This window comes from Anopheles bellator, chromosome 2 (genome assembly GCF_943735745.2).
Source record: "Anopheles bellator chromosome 2, idAnoBellAS_SP24_06.2, whole genome shotgun sequence".
NCBI classification, from domain to species: Eukaryota; Metazoa; Arthropoda; class Insecta; order Diptera; family Culicidae; genus Anopheles; species Anopheles bellator.
Genome location: NC_071286.1, coordinates 79,254,208 through 79,271,744, shown reverse-complemented (window position 1 = coordinate 79,271,744; position 17,537 = coordinate 79,254,208). Strand labels below are relative to the sequence as shown.

At 49.5% G+C, this 17,537-nt stretch overlaps 3 protein-coding genes across 3 annotated transcripts; 2 read left to right on the top strand and 1 right to left on the bottom strand.

Moving 5' to 3' along the window:
• Positions 1 to 7,833: 7,833 nt before the first annotated feature.
• Positions 7,834 to 9,581, bottom strand: LOC131208553 (uncharacterized). The gene is made up of 2 exons (XM_058201343.1): positions 9,514 to 9,581; positions 7,834 to 9,019 (listed from the first exon to the last, which is right to left on the bottom strand). Exons 1-2 carry the CDS (start codon positions 9,529 to 9,531, stop codon positions 7,946 to 7,948), a joined length of 1,092 nt encoding a protein of 363 aa, XP_058057326.1. The 5' UTR covers positions 9,532 to 9,581; the 3' UTR covers positions 7,834 to 7,945.
• A 1,516-nt stretch (positions 9,582 to 11,097) lies between these two features.
• On the top strand, positions 11,098 to 13,882 carry LOC131209789 (nucleolar transcription factor 1-like). Its single transcript, XM_058202929.1, has 6 exons — positions 11,098 to 11,413; positions 11,485 to 11,894; positions 11,957 to 12,075; positions 12,139 to 13,050; positions 13,135 to 13,266; positions 13,359 to 13,882. Exons 1-6 carry the CDS (start codon positions 11,338 to 11,340, stop codon positions 13,693 to 13,695), a joined length of 1,986 nt encoding a protein of 661 aa, XP_058058912.1. The 5' UTR covers positions 11,098 to 11,337; the 3' UTR covers positions 13,696 to 13,882.
• Positions 13,883 to 14,118: 236 nt separating this feature from the next.
• LOC131210488 (ATPase inhibitor mai-2, mitochondrial-like) lies at positions 14,119 to 15,035 on the top strand. Its single transcript, XM_058203745.1, has 3 exons — positions 14,119 to 14,272; positions 14,499 to 14,634; positions 14,705 to 15,035. The coding sequence occupies exons 1-3, from the start codon at positions 14,226 to 14,228 to the stop codon at positions 14,837 to 14,839; spliced, it is 318 nt and encodes a 105-aa protein (XP_058059728.1). The 5' UTR covers positions 14,119 to 14,225; the 3' UTR covers positions 14,840 to 15,035.
• The last annotated feature ends 2,502 nt before the right edge of the window (positions 15,036 to 17,537 follow it).

Genomic DNA, 17,537 nt, shown 5'->3' with positions numbered 1-17,537 from the left:
GCTCAGGTGAATCAGATTTTGTAGAAAATCCCACGAAGCAGGTTGAGGTTGAGGATGGTTTCAAAAACGCTCATGTAGACCTTATCTCGATCGCCACCGAAAGATGGGCTGCGGATCTCGAGTGCAAGCAAACCGTGACCAAGAACCACGATCACGATAAGTTGCGCCTTTCTGCCTTTCCTATTTGTTGTGTTTTATGGATTCAACTTTCGAAGGTAGCCTCCAAAACGTTGACTACCGCGACGGTCCGGCCCTTATCGCGAGCTACTTTTAATAGGATCGGCCAAATTAAGAGATCCCTTTCGGTGGGTAGCTCGATCTTGCGACATGCGATGAAAACGGTTTCGCATTTAATTTGCTTTTTGAACGGTAGCAAAACGGGCTGGGTCAATATTCATCATTTCGCCACCTTAATGTGGTTCTCGTAAATACTTTTTGGCCCGATGCGGTACAGTGTTGCGCCACCGATGATAGCCCCAAATCAGGTTAACTCTCTCGTCTCGTTTTGCTGAGTGGGCCAGAGGGTTTCTTTACGGCCCACCGGACCGGGACCAGTTCTTGAACCTGGTCGCTGGGTCCAACTAATTGAAAGGAAAATTTCGGCAATTTTTATGACCGTGTGTTGCGCGTGTTATGCAAAGCACACCGACTTATGGAGCTTATTTTCCACCTGCATGTCTCCTGCGTGAGATGCGCCCGGGATCGTTTACACCGAAACCGTGCTTGTGGCGTGCGTTCGGTTGCGCAACCGGACCACCGGGCTACGATTCAAATTAGACGCGGGTCCTAGACGCGGCGGGAGGAGATGGTGTTTTTTTCGAACCGTGAAGGCCAAACACCGTGCACTACGCACTCGCCCACCCTGAAGGCTGGCATGAACCATTTTCCGCAGCCGCCGCATCGATTTCCCAACGCAGCCGACGACATCGGAGGGCAATCAAGAAGCAGTTTTATGATAACTTGGGTAATGTTAACGCTCCACCAGAGCGGCGATGGTGACCCCACACCGAGGCGTGAGCAGGTCGTGAGATCGAATGCCCCGAGCGCCACCAGTTTACATGCTAAACGTTCGCCAACGGTGAAGATCGGCGCTCTAGGAGTCGATCCCCCTGGGAGATCGACCATTCTGGGTTCACACGACACGGCGAATGGACAAACCGAGCGTTGTCATGAACGTAAGGTCGATCCTTACTCCGTTTGTTGCTGCACACGAAACTGCATATGTTGACCGCCAGAATGGCCGCTACCGACACGATCTATCCTCGTCGTCGACGTTAATAATGCCGTTGCGCTGGAACCATCAGCGCCGTGGAGCATGTGAGAAGGCGAAGGAGCTTAAAAAATGAACGATGATTTTTTGTGGCCCAGGAGGAAGGTCTTTGCAGAGACCGACGGAGAGAGAAGGAGGTCCAGAGCGGCTATTCGTCGCATCCGTTGCGTTATGCTACGTCGATTGATGGCGCTGATTGGAAACCCCGAAAAGGCGTTGAGGCCCTCGGGAGCGTTTATTAATTTTGATGCCTTTCATCGGGTCACATCGGGGGCCCTCCGAAAATTGGCCCATCAGCAGCACCAACCCATCGACCAATGTTACGACCGCGCCTGGTGGGTCCGGTCATCTGGATCGTGATGATATCGCTTTTGATGTTACATTATTTTTTATGTATCCACAAAGATGAAAAGGTTGCATTTTAATTTGTTTCGTTCATTTTTCACCATTGAAACGTTGTTCTCATGATCTTTGGGAATTTTCTGTTTCATTTATTTATGCGGATCCAATTATTTCCAACTTATTAGTTCATCTCCATTAATTAGCTTCACAGTTGTAATCACTCTAACCAGTTCTATAATTACACGGCATCGGAGGGCCACCGGTTTACAAATGGCCACCCGATTTTCTATTAACACTTGCCGGTGAACCCGTTCCGTTGCTCTTCTGCGTGATGATCTTACCTTCATTAGGTGCGTTTACATCATCGCGCGGCCATCTTACAACGAGCAAAGAACAGAACAAATCATTAGACCCTCGGCACTCCACGGGCACCGGGCTAGTGGAATCATTTATTTCAATCATTTTCCGTCGCATTCGGCTCCGTGCGCACTCTGCATCTGCATCAGTCGGTCGTATGTTGCAACTGTGTGCTGCGCTGTGGCCATCAGCATCCGTGGCCCGAACAGTTTATGATGGGCTTTGTTTCGAGCCGAGGGTCGCCAGCAAGCTGCTCTACCGGAAATGGCGGTCCGAAGCGGCCACTCTTCCGAAACCTTGCAAAAAAGTGCTTTTAGTGCCCCACTTCCGGTGGCCGCAACGATTCTCATCGTTTGGGGTACTTATTTTCGGTCGGAATTACCCACCGGGATTAATTATTTGCATTATTTCTTCATTGACCCGTTGCGTAAAAATAGGCTTTGTGGCCACTGCAATAAATGAGCCGGAATTTTAAGAACAAAATCGAGGGATTATAAAACCGAAAATGGCTGGTATGCGTCAAATGTAGCACGGGTGTCTGGCAGGGCGCAGGGCACGTGAAAAAAGCCGTGGAAATCTGTCCGAAAAAAAAAACAAACACAGAAAAGGCCACCACACGCCGTAGCTCGAATAATTGGCCGTAACTTCTCTAGGTCAATGCGTGGCGTTTGTCAAGGCCACGGCGGAGCTCGGCCGCATACCACCGCCGCCGGTGGCGCAATCGAGGTGATTCCAGTAGCAGCAGCAGCAGCAGCGGTGGCCAGAGATCACCTTCCCTTTCATTTCCTTTCTTCGCTCGGTTCGGCTCGGTCTGCGGCCTCTGCGCGGACCCGGTGGCGTTGGAAAACGTATAATTTACATCCGCCGCCGGACTCGGAGCCCTCGGAGCCCGGCAGTCCGCGTAGCGTAGTGGCTGAGAAGTGGCATCATTAGACACGAGCAATGCTTGACCTCCGGACGAAAACCGACACCGGCGAGGGGCACCGGTGTGCGTTGTCGAGGCTTGGAATGTAAAACTGAAGCTTCAATATTCTCAGCGAGTCCGATAAGTTGCAAAAAGGACCCTATGGTCAAGTTCTTTCGAAGAGTTTTCTTTATGGGACAACCTAACACCTCCACGGTGTCGGTGCTACAAAATGGTGAAGCAATGAGCAATGGGTATGAATTTACAACCTGCTTGCGAAAAAAGCCAGAGACCGAACCGGTCCAAGAGATCAGCTCCATTACTCCGAACCGGTAGCTAGCGATTCTGTGCCGCAACAAACTATATTTGCATAGTTTCGTTTAATTGGTTCTGTGCCTGTGGTGGCCGTAAGTATCAATGCAGCGAGTATCCCCCGAATGCTGGTCCTTCCTTCACGCTAAGCCTGCCCAAGATGTTGTACCTCATTCCGGCACACTTTCGAGAGCCCTCCCAGCGTAATGGTGCCAACCGCTTCGCCGAATGTCCTCCTCTTCGACGAATGTCCTCCTATACACTCATTTAAATGGCGCAATGGCCGGCAGCACAATGCGGGTCGCTGAAAGAAGCGAGCGCCGAAAGTGGGCCCTCGAGCGGGAACGAACTAAAACAAAAGACTCCAACGAGGCGCCAAGCGACGAACGTTTCGTGTGACTCGCAGATGCAGACGTTTACGGCCGTAACGTAAACGAAAGCTTCTGTTCTGATTGACTGCAGTCTCGTTGAAGTCCTGCAAGCTCTCTGGGACTCTCCATACAACTTCATTTTCATTAGCCAGCCTATCGCATACACATAGAAGTGGCTGGCCTGACGCTGATGATGGCCACCGGGAGCATTGCAACAACATTGCGACCCCCCAACAACAACGACAACGGCAGCAAGTGTCGTCCATAAACCCGACCATTGCATTGCCCTGCTGGCCGGTCATTACGATCCCTGCTGACATTTAGTATGCATCGCTCGCGCGAGAGACGCATCAAAACACACGCGTGGTCGGCGCCGGGTGAGCGAAGGATTGGCCAGGTAAGTTGCAATAATTAATTTACATAACATACTGACCGACTGCGCCGGGCAGCGGTTGAAGAGCAGCAACACGTTTAACCTGTGAGCTGGCCGGCCCGGTGCACCGGAGAAAATGGGGAAAACCGTGGGACGTTGCTCCTCTCAAGCCGGCCGGGCACTCGGCCCATTCAATTCCAGGCACATCGCACCCGTATCTGTCGCAGTGTGTCCTCGCGATCTACGACCACGGTCCGGAGCGCAAGCGCGACTGTGAACCTGTGCTGCGGCGGCTCCCGATGGCGTGCCGTTGTGAAATTGACAATTCGCGGCTCGGAAAGATTTACGGTGAGAGTTTTACGATTACGAACGCTGATAGGAGCCGATAGGAGCCGAATGATCGGTCGGGCCTGCCCAGCCGGGTCCTGGCTCTTTAATCATCTTCCAATCGAGCAGCTGACAGCGGCACGAGGGCATTGAAATTCATATGCCTGGCAGGGTGGCGATGGCATCCGAAGTGGTTACACAAATCTATTTCGAAAGAGACGAAGCCGCATTGGGGAGCAGCATTTTCACAACAGGCGAGTGCCGATTTGCGATCATTAGTGGCCCCGCAACGCTGCGTTTTCGCCACAGCGCATTAATCACTGCGTCGCAGTGGACCTCGGCAAGGAGTCGCCAATGAATCAGAGGGCACTAACCAGAGGCTTCTAAACATCGTTCTTTTGTTGCTCCTCTTCTGTTGGGTGATCCATCAAGTGTATTGGATTTTAACCTACCGATTAATTGACTTTTAAAGTGTGACTGAACTTCGTTCTGGAAATTTTAAACATTTAGCAAAAACTTTGCCAAAAGCGAAATGGGACAGAAGTGACGTTGTTGGGGCTTGGAAAACCCCTCACGGCGTGCAAGAGAAGCCAATGCACCCGAAACGAATGACAGTTTGGTGCGGATCATCATCGGCGCATTTTTATTCGAAAATGAAGACGAGAAATTTTGGCTCTTCGGTGAAATTGAAGCGGAAAACTTGGACGACATTTGGTTTCAATCGATATTTTGCGCCCCGGCTTCGGAATCCAAACACTAGATGAGACCACCCTATAGCTCCCTTTTTGAGTAGATAAAAAGCGTTTTTCTGTTCATTTTTTAACTTAGAAACATCCTTGGCGAGGCCTGATGAGTAACGCTTGCAAAACCACAATACTGTCACACATCAGATGGCAATAATGTGAGCTTTATTAATATTGATTTTCGAAGGTGAATATACATGTCCCAAGCTCCCCAAGACAATGGCGACAGGCCCGCCTCAACTCTTTTGTAAGCTCCAGTTTTCGGTGGCTTTTCAGGCGGTGCCACTCGCCATTGCTCCACTCGATTTCGTACTCAAAGAAGCTAAGGCTATCGTGTTCTATTGTTTCTTCGGTGCCTCGTTAGGGGGCCTTATCCCACAAGCCCACTCCTTGAGGAGCCCATTATGTGGACCTAATGGCTGCCAGCAGCCTCTCAGCCCAAACCGGGTCCAGGCCGGTCGAAGCGGATTTTTGGCGCAAAATAGAGAAATGGAAAAAAAGGCACGACAACCCGCAACCACCGGGACTGGGCTGGGCGCAGACGGAAAAACCCGTCCTGGCGCATGGACCAAGATTATCTAACGAAAACTCAAACACTCGGACACGGCATTTTTCGCAGATAAATAACAACCACGAACGGAGGACTAGTTGCACCTCTTACACCTTTCGCCCGGTGACCCAAAAGATCGGCCCCACGCGGCTCGGGTTGCAATCCGATTGCAACCCGAATGCACCGACGAGACCAGCGTGGAACCGGTCCTGCTAGGGGCGCGTATCTAGCGAGGGTCCATTTTCGCTCGCGGCAACCTTGAAATCCTTCACCCCGGATGTGCCTCGATTCCCACCGGCCGGCCAATTAGTGGTCCACTCCGATTGATGCCGAAATGTGCGCCCGGCCACTCCATTAGGCTGCTGAAAAATGAGCCCCGTTCGGCGCACCATTTTATGCATCATTATGAGAGGCCCGTCCGTCCCGATCTCGTTGTGTACTTCGATTGTCCGCGCTCCGCGGGCGCCCGTCGCGTTACATAATTCCGAGCAACGGCTGCCGCCGTTTGCGGTTTATGCTGCTCGCCCCGATTGGCGTCATTGTTTTGTTAGTTTTGTCTCGGACACCAGGGGCCGCACGGGGCGGGACGTTCGCGTTTCAGTTTCAGCCGCCGAGTCACACGTTTTGGACAACGGGCGCCCTTCACCTAGTCACCTAGTGCGTCCTCCTCTCGCCGCGGCTCCATTTTCCCACTCCATCGACTGGGGCTGCTGAAGCCGCCGATCGTTCGGATGATCTTCACCCAATTTATACACCCGATGCGATGGCTCTCGACGCGGCTCGACTCAAGTCGGTTGATGATGATGTATCGCTCCTTTTCGATTTTGGCCCAATCCATCAAATCCCCCCCGGGCCTGGCCCCTCGGAAGCTGCCGAACCCCGGCGCAGGGCGTTGAACAAAGGAAAGAAAACCCGCAACATAGAAACGATTCGTCACTGGGTGGGTTAAACCTTCGACGCCCGTCACAATGCTGTGTTTTGAACTTGGCAAAGCGGTAAAATTTGGAAATGGACGTGTCTACGGCAACAAGCGGTAGCGAATCAGATGTCGCTCCGGGTCCGTCCGTAAAAGGTTAATCTCGTCGTCGTCGTCGTCGTCGTTCCGTTTGATGGCTTCATTTAGCGTCGCAATTTATGGCGCGAAGTGGATGATCGTTCGGTGGCCAACCGCGATCACGAGTCATTGGCTGCCGGATTGGCGCTCGGGGTCCGTTAAATAAACGATAAAAATCATTGACAACAAATGTGCACGCACTTAACTATTCAATAAACGCTGATTCGCGAGAGCCTTGTTATTTTTTAGCCTCATCCGATTGGAATTGGATTCAATTTGTCTTACATTCTACCAAATAAAGGACGGACAAATAAAACAAACAAAAACCGATCATAAATTAACCATGATTTTTTCTTGGCCTCGTTACATCTGAAAGATTGGTTTATTAAAAGGATATAAGATGTTTGACTTGCCAGAAAGTTTAAGAAATATATTTCATAAGAGCAATATGTTTCTTCAATCAGTTCTAAATAGTACTTGCAAAGGCAGTAAATCAAAGCTAAGTTGCTAAGCTGAGGTTAAATATCAATACCGTCATCGTAAACAGTGGTCAACATTAATCAATTGAACAAATAGGTTAACAAAAATGATCATTAAGATCGAATGAAAAGTAATAAAAAATACTGTAGAAGTTTAGTCAGCTCCACAAACCCCAGTGAAATGTGTTTAACTGTCAAGCAGGAATTGCTGGCCTTCAATGAACCACATAAAGATTTTGAAAGTTATGTCCCTATTCGTAACGCCTTTGCGCAGCGCATCGAACCGTGCCGCGATACCGGATTGCAACATGCACAGGATGCACTTGGGCGCATTCTGGCACGAATTTCAACCGACTCAATGAACCGCATCACACTCCGGTGTCGAAACTCGGGGTGACCCGGTCCCGGAGGGCATCTAGTGGAGCCCCAAGCAGGCTCCCGTGACTAGCCCCGCGAGTGCCTGCGGCAATGTCTCGATCGCCACCGGAAAGGGTGCTGCAATACGTGCGCCGTTGAGGCGACAGTATTATGCAAAGCGCAAGAGACTGAGCCCGGGGACCGAAGGAAACGGAAACACCTTGGCAAGGTGGCGCCCGGTGACCACGTCGTCGAGTGGTTTCATTCATAAAACCCCAGTTCCGAACTGATTCACTGCATTCTCCGGGGCCGATCGACCTCGGCCATATTTTATACCCAATCTCAATGAGGACAGCAGCAGACAGCGACACCGTTTACTAGTTTAGCTGAAGACTGTAGTTTTATTGCTCTCTCTCTCTCTCTCTATCTTTACAATACATTTGTGCCCACTGATTACTTTTCTATTAGTTTACGGCTCTTGAAGCTCTGAGTTCCGAAGACTCGGTCTACCAGCCATGATGGTGGAAGTGGTGTTTGTGTTTGTTGAAGTTCTTCTCGAACGAAATGGTCTTGGTGAACGTCAGTCCCCCCTGGCTGCCCCCGTGCCCACCATGGCCACCGCTGCCACCACCGTGGCCACCACCGTGTCCTCCACCGTAACCCCCGGACGCGCTTCCGTAGTTTCCTCCGTAACTTCCGGCACTGGCTCCGGCGTGGGCACTGGCGCTGGCACTCGCACTGGCGTGTCCCTGTCCGTATCCTGCGCCGCCTCCGCTCGGTACGGGCACCGGGACTGGTCGATCGACGGGAACCTCCTTGATCACCGTCACCGGGACCTTCTTCTCGATGTACACCGGGTAGGGTCGGTCGACCGGAACCGGAACTGGTTTCTCGACGACGATCGGTGGCGCCGGCGGACCGGCTACGTGTTTGGTGACGGTGATCTGTTTCGTGAAGCCACCACCGCCGTGATGACCGCCCGATGAGTAGCCGCCACCGTGGTGTGATCCGCCGTACGAGCCCGATCCTTGAGCAGGGCCTTGGTATGATCCTCCGCTACCGGAACCGCCGGTGTGTCCTCCAGCGCTGGCCCCCGCGCTGGCATGGCTACTGGCGTAACTATTGGCGTAGCCACCTCCCAAGCTGCTGCCACCTCCCTGGTAGCTGGCCGGCGGCGTAAGGTGCTCCGACGGAGCGTGCACACTGTGGCCTCCTGCGGCGGGGACTCCTACATGCCCAAAGCTTCCGCCCGTTCCAACTCCACTGTGACCAGCGGGGGCTTCTACACTCACGTAGCCACCACCGTTGCCGACTCCATTGTGGCCACCACCATAACTACCGCCCGATCCTCCCGCACCACCGTACGATCCACCGCCCTGTCCGTAGCCACCACCGTGACCCGCTCCGTGTCCATCTCCATGCCCGCCTCCCGATAGACCACCACCGAACGATAGGCCGAAGGTGCCACCACCGAGGGAGAAGCCGCCACCTCCGTGCCCATCCCCACCCTCGGAACTGAGGACGATCTTCTTCTTAAACAGCGTAGCACTGGCGAGCGAAGCGCTTAACAGCAACGCGCCCTGAGAAATGGGAAACAGAATATTGAATAATTGTGGATTTTTGTGTTAACTTTTAATCATTCTCTTTTAATTTTAATAACTTGATTTTCGATTGAACGAGTCATTTTTCTTCCTCGTATTAGATGATGATGATCATTCGTTGTTCGAAATCATTTTTTAAAGTCATACACATTTTTTGTCACATACTGTAACTGAACTTTCTAGTGCAAAAAATTGAAAAAAAAACCAATTTACTATAATTTTACTATAATTTTGACAAAAAAGACCATGCTGGTTGTCTACATTTAGGCGTCACACCAAACTGCACAGAAAAAAATAACCGATAAATTTTGAAACAACCGCTACCAAACACCGGGCACTGAGCACTAAATCACAATTTTGTTTAATATCCTAGAGATGATGAGACATCGCTAAATGTCTCAGTTCATTGTATCACCGCTTCATAAAACGCACTAACACCGTTCCTTTTGCACCGGAACAGGAGATCGACTTACCACAAAAAACTTGATCATGTTGAGGTTGCACTGCACGCTCCAAGACCGAACGGTTGACTCTGCTACGACAGAACGTCTGAGGAGATGCACCCCGGTTAGTCCGTTTTTATATCACCGCCCAGTGTGTTCTGGGCAGCAAATCCGTGTCGTCCGAACGAACAATCCACGTTCTGTACACCCGTGTGGCTAATTACCATTTTAATAGAAGCATCATCTCACGAATTCATCCAGCCCGGTCCAGTGGGAGATTCCCGAGACCCGAGACTCATCGCTGTACCCGTAGTGAGCAAGACTCCTCTACCCGGAGTGTTGTCGTCGAAACCGAAAGTGGTGCTGGTCGTGCCGTCAATCGATCGAAATGTGATGGATGTTGCTCTTGGCAAAGGGTGAGCAAATCCGCGATGACTTATGCTAATGTCCGCGGGCGCTTCATTATTCTTTCCACGTGAGTTCAACCGGGTGGATGCACGTTCGCTACTGCGACTGATTAACTTCTATTGAAATCTCTGCGCTTGCTTGTTGTGCACCGGGGAAATTTTACCTCAAACAAAATCGTGCTTCTTCGCACCTTGCGGTGTCAGTTTCTAGAAAAGATTGGGCTGGAATAATAAAGAGCAGGTGCAACAGCGAACAGAGGCGTCGGTTGCGGGTGTTTCATTAATTTTTGAGGCATTGACAAAATTGAAATTAATTTTAGAACCTTTCCTGCTCGCAGATGAGCTTACAATACAATCCTTGAGAGTAATCGTGATCAGTGGAGTGGATTTTCAGAGAGTGCAATTGTGGTGCACTTTCTCGAGAAAACCGCGACTAGGATCCATTGTCAGTTCAACTGATTCGAGAGACTTGATAGCTCCACGAAACAGTTTTGCACCCAGTACTGCATCTAATTTAAGATTCTGCAAAAATAATATGTTGGGAAAATTATTGTTCTTTGTTTCATTTGCTTACCGTAAGCAGAGTGCAGTGCACCTGCGACCGATTCTAAAATACCTTGAATATATTTCATATTCAATATGAAATGCCTGAAGTTCCACTATTCAGCAGAAAATCAATTCGATTTCTTACGAACGAATGTCTCAAGCTTGCAGAGTCTTTACGTGTGCTGCAAAACAGATGAGGAACTGAAAGCATCCCAACCTGAGCAATGTATTTAGACCTTTTTCTGGAAGATCCGGAAGAAGGGTTTATTCGTTTCGCCGCCGCGGTAAACTTGAATGGACAAATGTTGTAGTTGTAGATCACACATAATTTGCAGCTTTCGAACAGGAAGCTTCACCGTTTGCAGGAACCATGCTGGACTTTCTAAAGCAAAAATTGTTTTGCTTGCTTGTGACAAACCTCACCCTACAAAAAAAACCTCAATTGAGTAGTCTTCGAATAGTTTTTAATTACCCAAGGTTTTCGCCCGAACGACAGGGCGAAAGACTTTTCTGTTGCCTTTCGCCCCCTTTCGCAACCGGTGTGAAAGGTCCGAAAATTTCCGTTCCCGGTGTGTGGAGGGCTTTAACGTTTGGCACTTTCATCGAGTCAAGCTTAATAGTCAACCCTGACGTTAATCATTTTTCGTAGACGCCACAACAAAACGCCAACGTGCGGCGCGGTACGGCGCGAAAAACTTGTTATTTTGCTGCAAAAAGAGCTTGTGTGTTTCATTTTGTGTTACAATCTAGCCGTTACTACCATTTGGCCGTTTTCCTAGACTTATTATTATTTGGTAATTGTTAAGAATCGTCGATTGCTGGGTATAGCTCGCAGTACTGGAAGACAGCGGTAGTGCGCGGAACCATAACCTGTTGAAATCGGAAATCAATTTCGTTCACAATGCGTAAACGTTCACTGTCGGTTGCGGTCGAAAGGAACGGGAGAACCGACCAGATCTCGAGAAAATTTGAAGGAGGTATGTTATGTTTGGTTGTATCGCAATTTCTTTACCATGGCAAAATCACACGCTCACCGATTGCTTTGCAGTGCCATCGGACAACGATGATTACGCTACCGACGCTGATGAAGAAAGTGATGTAGAGGGAACTGGAGGAGAACCGGAAAGTTGGACACTGGCGGAATATGAGAAGCTACAGTCGCAGCTGCGCGCGATTTTGCCGAAAAATGACAACAAGAGGTACGACACTCGCCTCAAAACAATCGAGTGGGAGCGCGTTGCCTTCGATGGTCACTCGCCCCAGAGTGTGGAGAAGGTAACGAAAGAACTGCTGAAGAAAGTGCGCAAGTTCCGCACCTTGTCGGATATGTTGGCCGAACTTCCCGGTGTAATTAAAAAGTCCATCACGGCCGAGAAACCAAAGAATCCGCTGACGGCATTCAACTACTTCGTGAAGGAAAAATACAATTCGTACAAAGAGCGCCACCCGGGACGTTCGGTAAGTGATAAGATACGGTAAGATGGTTCAACAGTGTGCTAATCGGTAACGTTTTGCTGTAGGATCTTTTCAAAATTATGAGCCAGGACTTTGCGATCTTGTCGGAGAAGAAAAAAATGAAATACAATCAAATGGTACTGGAGGGAAAGGAGGCTTACAAAGACCAACTGAAAAAGTTCTAGTAAGTGCGATCAGTGCCATTGGCGATTGGCAATGTTGCGATTACTCTAGCTTTGTCTTACAGTGAACAAAATCCGGAGGCCAAGGAGATTGAAGGCCAACACAAAACAACGAAGTTGGCTAACTCTAAACCGTCGCAGAGAAAAAGGACTCCATCTGCAGTGACTCCTTACAACATTTTCCTGGAGCAGCAAATAGAATCTGACCCAACGAAAACCCGTTCGGATATCAAGAAAGCGTGGGACGCGCTGGAGCTTCCGGCAAAACTGAAGTTCATTCGATACGCATTCGCCAGTGGAGATAAATCAAAGTTGAACAAAAAGGAAAAGGAATTGCTTGATCAGGCGGCGGGAAAACCGGAACCATTCGCACGCACTTGTTGCGAGTATTACCTGAAGTTTCATGCCCAGCCCGATTCTCAGCTCCCAATTACCGAGTGGCGCAAGCAGAAGATGCAAGAGTACAAACTGCTTCCAAAGGTGCAGCGTCTCGAACTGGAGCTGGAGTTTCGCAAAGAGCGTGCAAAGTTTGTAAAGAAATTCCGAGAGTACGTCGACGCGTTACCGGAAAGCGAGCGCAATAGAGAGCTGCAATTTCTACAACCATATTTGGACGCAACATCGGACAATGGCGAAAAGAAACACGGGCACCCGGATGGCACCGATTCAGCTGGTCACCGCCGGAACGTATCTGTGCACGATATCACAGATCTACCGATTGCCGAATCCACAACACACGAAACAAATATGGCCGGGAAGCGTAAAGACAAACAAAAGCTACCGCCGGTGCCTTCCACTCCAGCCGCCAGCAGCTGCAAGCCTTTGAAATCTATTTTGAAAACCCCAACCCCAGTGAAACAGCCATCAGCCAAGCGGGTGGTGGAGGAAGAGATGGAACCTTCGTTCTCGGCACCGAAGAAAAAGCACAAAAAGGATAAGAGCGCGCGGCAAGAATCTGCGGAGGAATCAAGCGACAGGTAGGCTATTCCATTGATTATCCTTTTAAAGCAGGCCGCATGTTATCCCGTTTCTTGTAACAAATCTTTCTTGTTCCATTACAGCGCTAATAACAAATCTAAAAATAAGACACGTGCCAAGCTTTCGGAAGAAGAAGGGCAACGTTCCGACAGTGGCAATGCCTCAAAGAAATCGAAAGCGACTTCGCCCGTTAATGAACCCGTTGCTCCTGCGAAGTACGTAAACCCATTTTCCGGATCGTTTTACTGCCAAGCACCGTGAACCATTCATGTGATTTACTTTTGCTTTCTGTGCCTTTTTTGACCAGGACCGTGGTGGAGTACTTCCGAAAAACTCATTATCTCGGCAAAAAGGGCAAGCACAAGGAAGCGTTCGAGAAACTTTCCACCAATCGACGGAAGGCGATCGAGGCGGAAATGAAAGCGGCCCAACAGCAGTACGTTAAAGATTTGCAAGTGTTTTTCAAGACCCTTCCGAAAAATCAGATCGAAAGGTACGTCGCAAAGCTGAAGAAAGCGGATCAAGCGAAGGAAAGTGCGGACGAAGACGATAGTGAAACGGAAGAATTTGATGAGTCGATGGCGAACAGCACCAAGATGGAACCGCACAGCAGCAGCGATGAAGAGGACAGCGACGATGACTAGATTTCCGATCGAATTCGGTTAGGTTTTACTACTAACAATTTTCTTTGTTTCACTGCCAATTGCACATGAGCGATGCAGATTCTAAGCGCGTTAAATGAATTCTATGTTACCGTTTTTCCAGCGTACATGAAAGGTTGATGTATGTTGAATCATTGTAACATACTCTACTAATCTAACTTTTTTTAGAATTATCGAAACACCACAATAAAAAGAAACTCTCTTTACGGTAATAGGTAGTTCTGCAACTAATCTTATTCGTTCTATTCTGTCTGCACTGCAAATCAACCACAATTACAAAACTGAATTTCCAGGTTTATTACCGTTCGCGAAAATGGAAATTTTGTATAGCGGTGTGCAGAGTTCAGCACAACCCTGCCGGCGCTGTCAAGGGCTTTCAGTTACGACAACAGACTACAACACTGGAAGCGTACGCAGTAAGTTTCGGAGGAGCAAACGAATACCGGTAAAAATCTCTGGTCGGAAGAGCTCCATTTTTGCATTTCATCTGTTTGTGCTGTCTGCTTGTAACAATGCAATCGTTGCGAAAAACCACATCCATGCTTCCGAGCGGAATGAGGTGAGTAAAATTAAATTGTTCGTTTTACTTTGCCCGTTACCATCAACAAGTGTCGGTTCGGTTCACACTCGGAGGTGCTAAATGCAAGATGCCCGTTAGCTCGTCCCTCAGTTGCAGCCTACGGACTTGCCTATCTTATCAGCTTCTCCCAAAAAGATAGTATTAAAGACGTTGGGGAACCGTCGTATTAATAGAAATCTTTTTTTGCTTCGCCCGTTCCCACAAGAATGGCCCGTATGATTGCCGGCGAGGCGGGTAGCGGTGCTGGCAAGGGCGGTGGTGGCGGCGGATCGATCCGTGATGCCGGTGGTTCGTTCGGAAAGATGGAGGTAGCTCACGAGGAGGAATACTTCTACAAACAGGTACGTCAACGGTTGCGCTCACGGCATGACAACATGTGCTAATTAATCCACACGCCGTATCTCTTTACAGCGCCAAGAGCAGCTGGCCAAGCTGAAGAAGCAGGCGATCAATCGCGAAGATTTCCACTCGGAGTCCATCAAACATCACGAGGAGGCGATCGCACGCCATAAGAAGGCTATCGATGAGCTGAAGGGCAGCAAGTGAACCAACGGATCATCCGGCAGGAGCTTGTAGTCCATCCGCACGGTATTTACTTATGGTGGAGGTACTGGTGTCTGCCAAGGAACGGGGTTTTCGTTTGCTCTTCCTCTTCGAGCGTAACTAACGAGACGCGATCGCTCTCGCTGCCTTCAAATGTGTATTAGAATAAATGTTGCCACAAACTCACGGCTTACACCCGCGACAGCTGTCCGTTTTGTTTTGAATATTATCGACGGTGACATTCGATGGCAAAGTTGCAGCACATCCGAACTGCATCGGAATAGAAAATTTCCGCGAGGTATTCTATTTTCGTAGCCTCCTTAACACGGATGAGCTCACGGGTAACCAATTACATCGAGTCACGTGACTGCAAACAATTCTCATTGCAACCGACGCCTTATAACGGTGCGTCGATAGCCTTCCGACAATCGGTAGTCGGTACGGACGACATGAAAATAGAGTAAAGTAGGCCAGTTCTGACAAAAACGTGCGATTTCAAACACAGCCGAAATATTCAAGTTGAGTGGCTTAAAATTGGAACGTCAGGGCTCAACATCGATAGGGTTGTCCGTTGCGTAGTTGGCAACCGAAGGTAAGCGAGCCAAGCTGAGCTGCAAATTAATTACTGCCAAAAACTGGCCATCAGCTTGGGGCCCTGTGGCCCCCGGGACCATGCGACAGGGTGTGTGAGCGACAGTCGACGGGACGGCCGATAAAATCTTTCGACGGTCATTATCGTGACGTAAACGATGTGGTATTAATTAAAATTCACCACAACCCACCTCGAGCCCTGCGAGGGCGACCAACGGCAAATCGAGCATTATGTTCGCTCAGTAGCTTCCTCCGTTTCAATGTCATTAAGCATATGCATTGAAGGACCCATGTGGTTTGCGGTTGCTAGGAAACGGCTTCAGCTTCAAGAGGGAAGTATACACCGAACAGGAAACGCACTTTTATAAAATTTTCCTATTAAAACTAAAAACTTTATAACATTTTTCTTCATCATCTCCTCCGTATAACCCTCAACATGCACGCACTTTCCTCCTAACAACAAAGTGTGGCAATAAAAGGACCATAAAAGGACTTTCTAGATGCATCGCATCATCACCAGCGAAGCGACCAGTGCCTCGGATTGTCCACAAGAAAACATCCTGCGTGGGGGATTAGATTGGTTGTGGAAGCAACCACAAGAACCTGCTCCGGTTGGTAGCACACTGATGGCCAACAAACAGCCGGATGAAAGAAGAATGCGCATTTGCCAACAAGGCCAACCGAGGCGGGATAAACCTTTCTGCTTCCGGGTGCCGAATGGCTCTGTCCTTAGAACTACTTGCCTAGTTCGTAGCATGTGAGCAAATTATGTCAAGTATGTGACGGTATTTAAATAACGTTTCCCTCCCCATTCGACGCCATTCGCAATCCCAGCCGAGGACGCTCCCCTGCCAACAGCACAGGCGATAAGTGGGTCCTGCGAAGCGAATTGCGAGTTCCCCCACGAACACAGGGCAAGTGCGATAGGAACCAATTGTGGATACTTACGCTACACACTTAGGTTAATGCAAAAGGCTCGCTAATGTGGTGGAAGTTCCCGCGCGGCAAGTTTTGTCCACTTTCGGCCCACAAAAACTTCCACCGGCACTCGCATAGGTTCTCGGAGTGCCGTCGTTTGAATTATGATTAATTCTAAATCACTACTCCGCATCGGCACCCCTGTTTCCCTTTGCTCAACTTTGTCGATATAAAACAAATTAAGTAATCGACCAGAGCGTCGCTACCACCACAGCGCGCGAAGGAGTGTTTCACCCTGGGTTGGCACACAACCCGGGACAGAATCACCCTTCGTGAATGGTTCCCAGGGAAAGGCCACCGCCTTCACCGTTTTTGGGGGGTGAATTTTGGGCTCGGAGTGGCTCTGGGGTGTTTTTTTCTCATTTCGCTTCCCTCAAATTCCTGGCCCATCCGCGTGCTTTTATTGATTCTTCTCCAACAGGGACGGGACCGGCCCGCTGCGGGCACGTGCAACTTGCGCTCAACTATCTACAAATAGAGCCATCAACGACGCATCGCTTCGTCGGGTCCGGACTAAAACGTGACCAGAAATTTATCGCGGTCACGGTGTGGAATCGACATTCGCTCCGGGGCCAGCACGCTACGGCCGAGGACAACCAACTTGAAAATAATTAAAACCAATCATTTGCAGCACGGTGGAGTCCGATGGAAACAGAGCGCTCGGAGCTGGTCGATATATTGTAATCCTTTCTGTCAACAGAAAGGACTCGTGCGGTATTAATTGAAATGACCAGCACGCCCGCGCTTCCCACAAGTCCCTCTCAAGAGCTCGGGTTTCGAGCGTGTCTCCGGCGCAGTTCGGAGCGATTATTCTACAGATTACTAACGAAATTTCGAAAAACAAGAAAATCCAGACGACGATAAACTATTCCCTCACAAAGTCGAACCTCATCAGCCTTTAATAACCTACGTGTGCTTCGAGTAATTAGGAAAATTTTTGGTCGGCTTTTATTACCTGGCCGGTGCAGCCACAAAGGAACTATCCTGCCCGGGAACTCGAAACACAAATCCCCGAATGTGATTAAATTGACGAATGGCGCAGCGTGCGGCCCCGGCGTGGAAATGTAAATTTTCGCAGACACGAGGGCATGGTCCCCGGTCTGCCCGGGCCACACCCGTGTCTGTTCGTCGG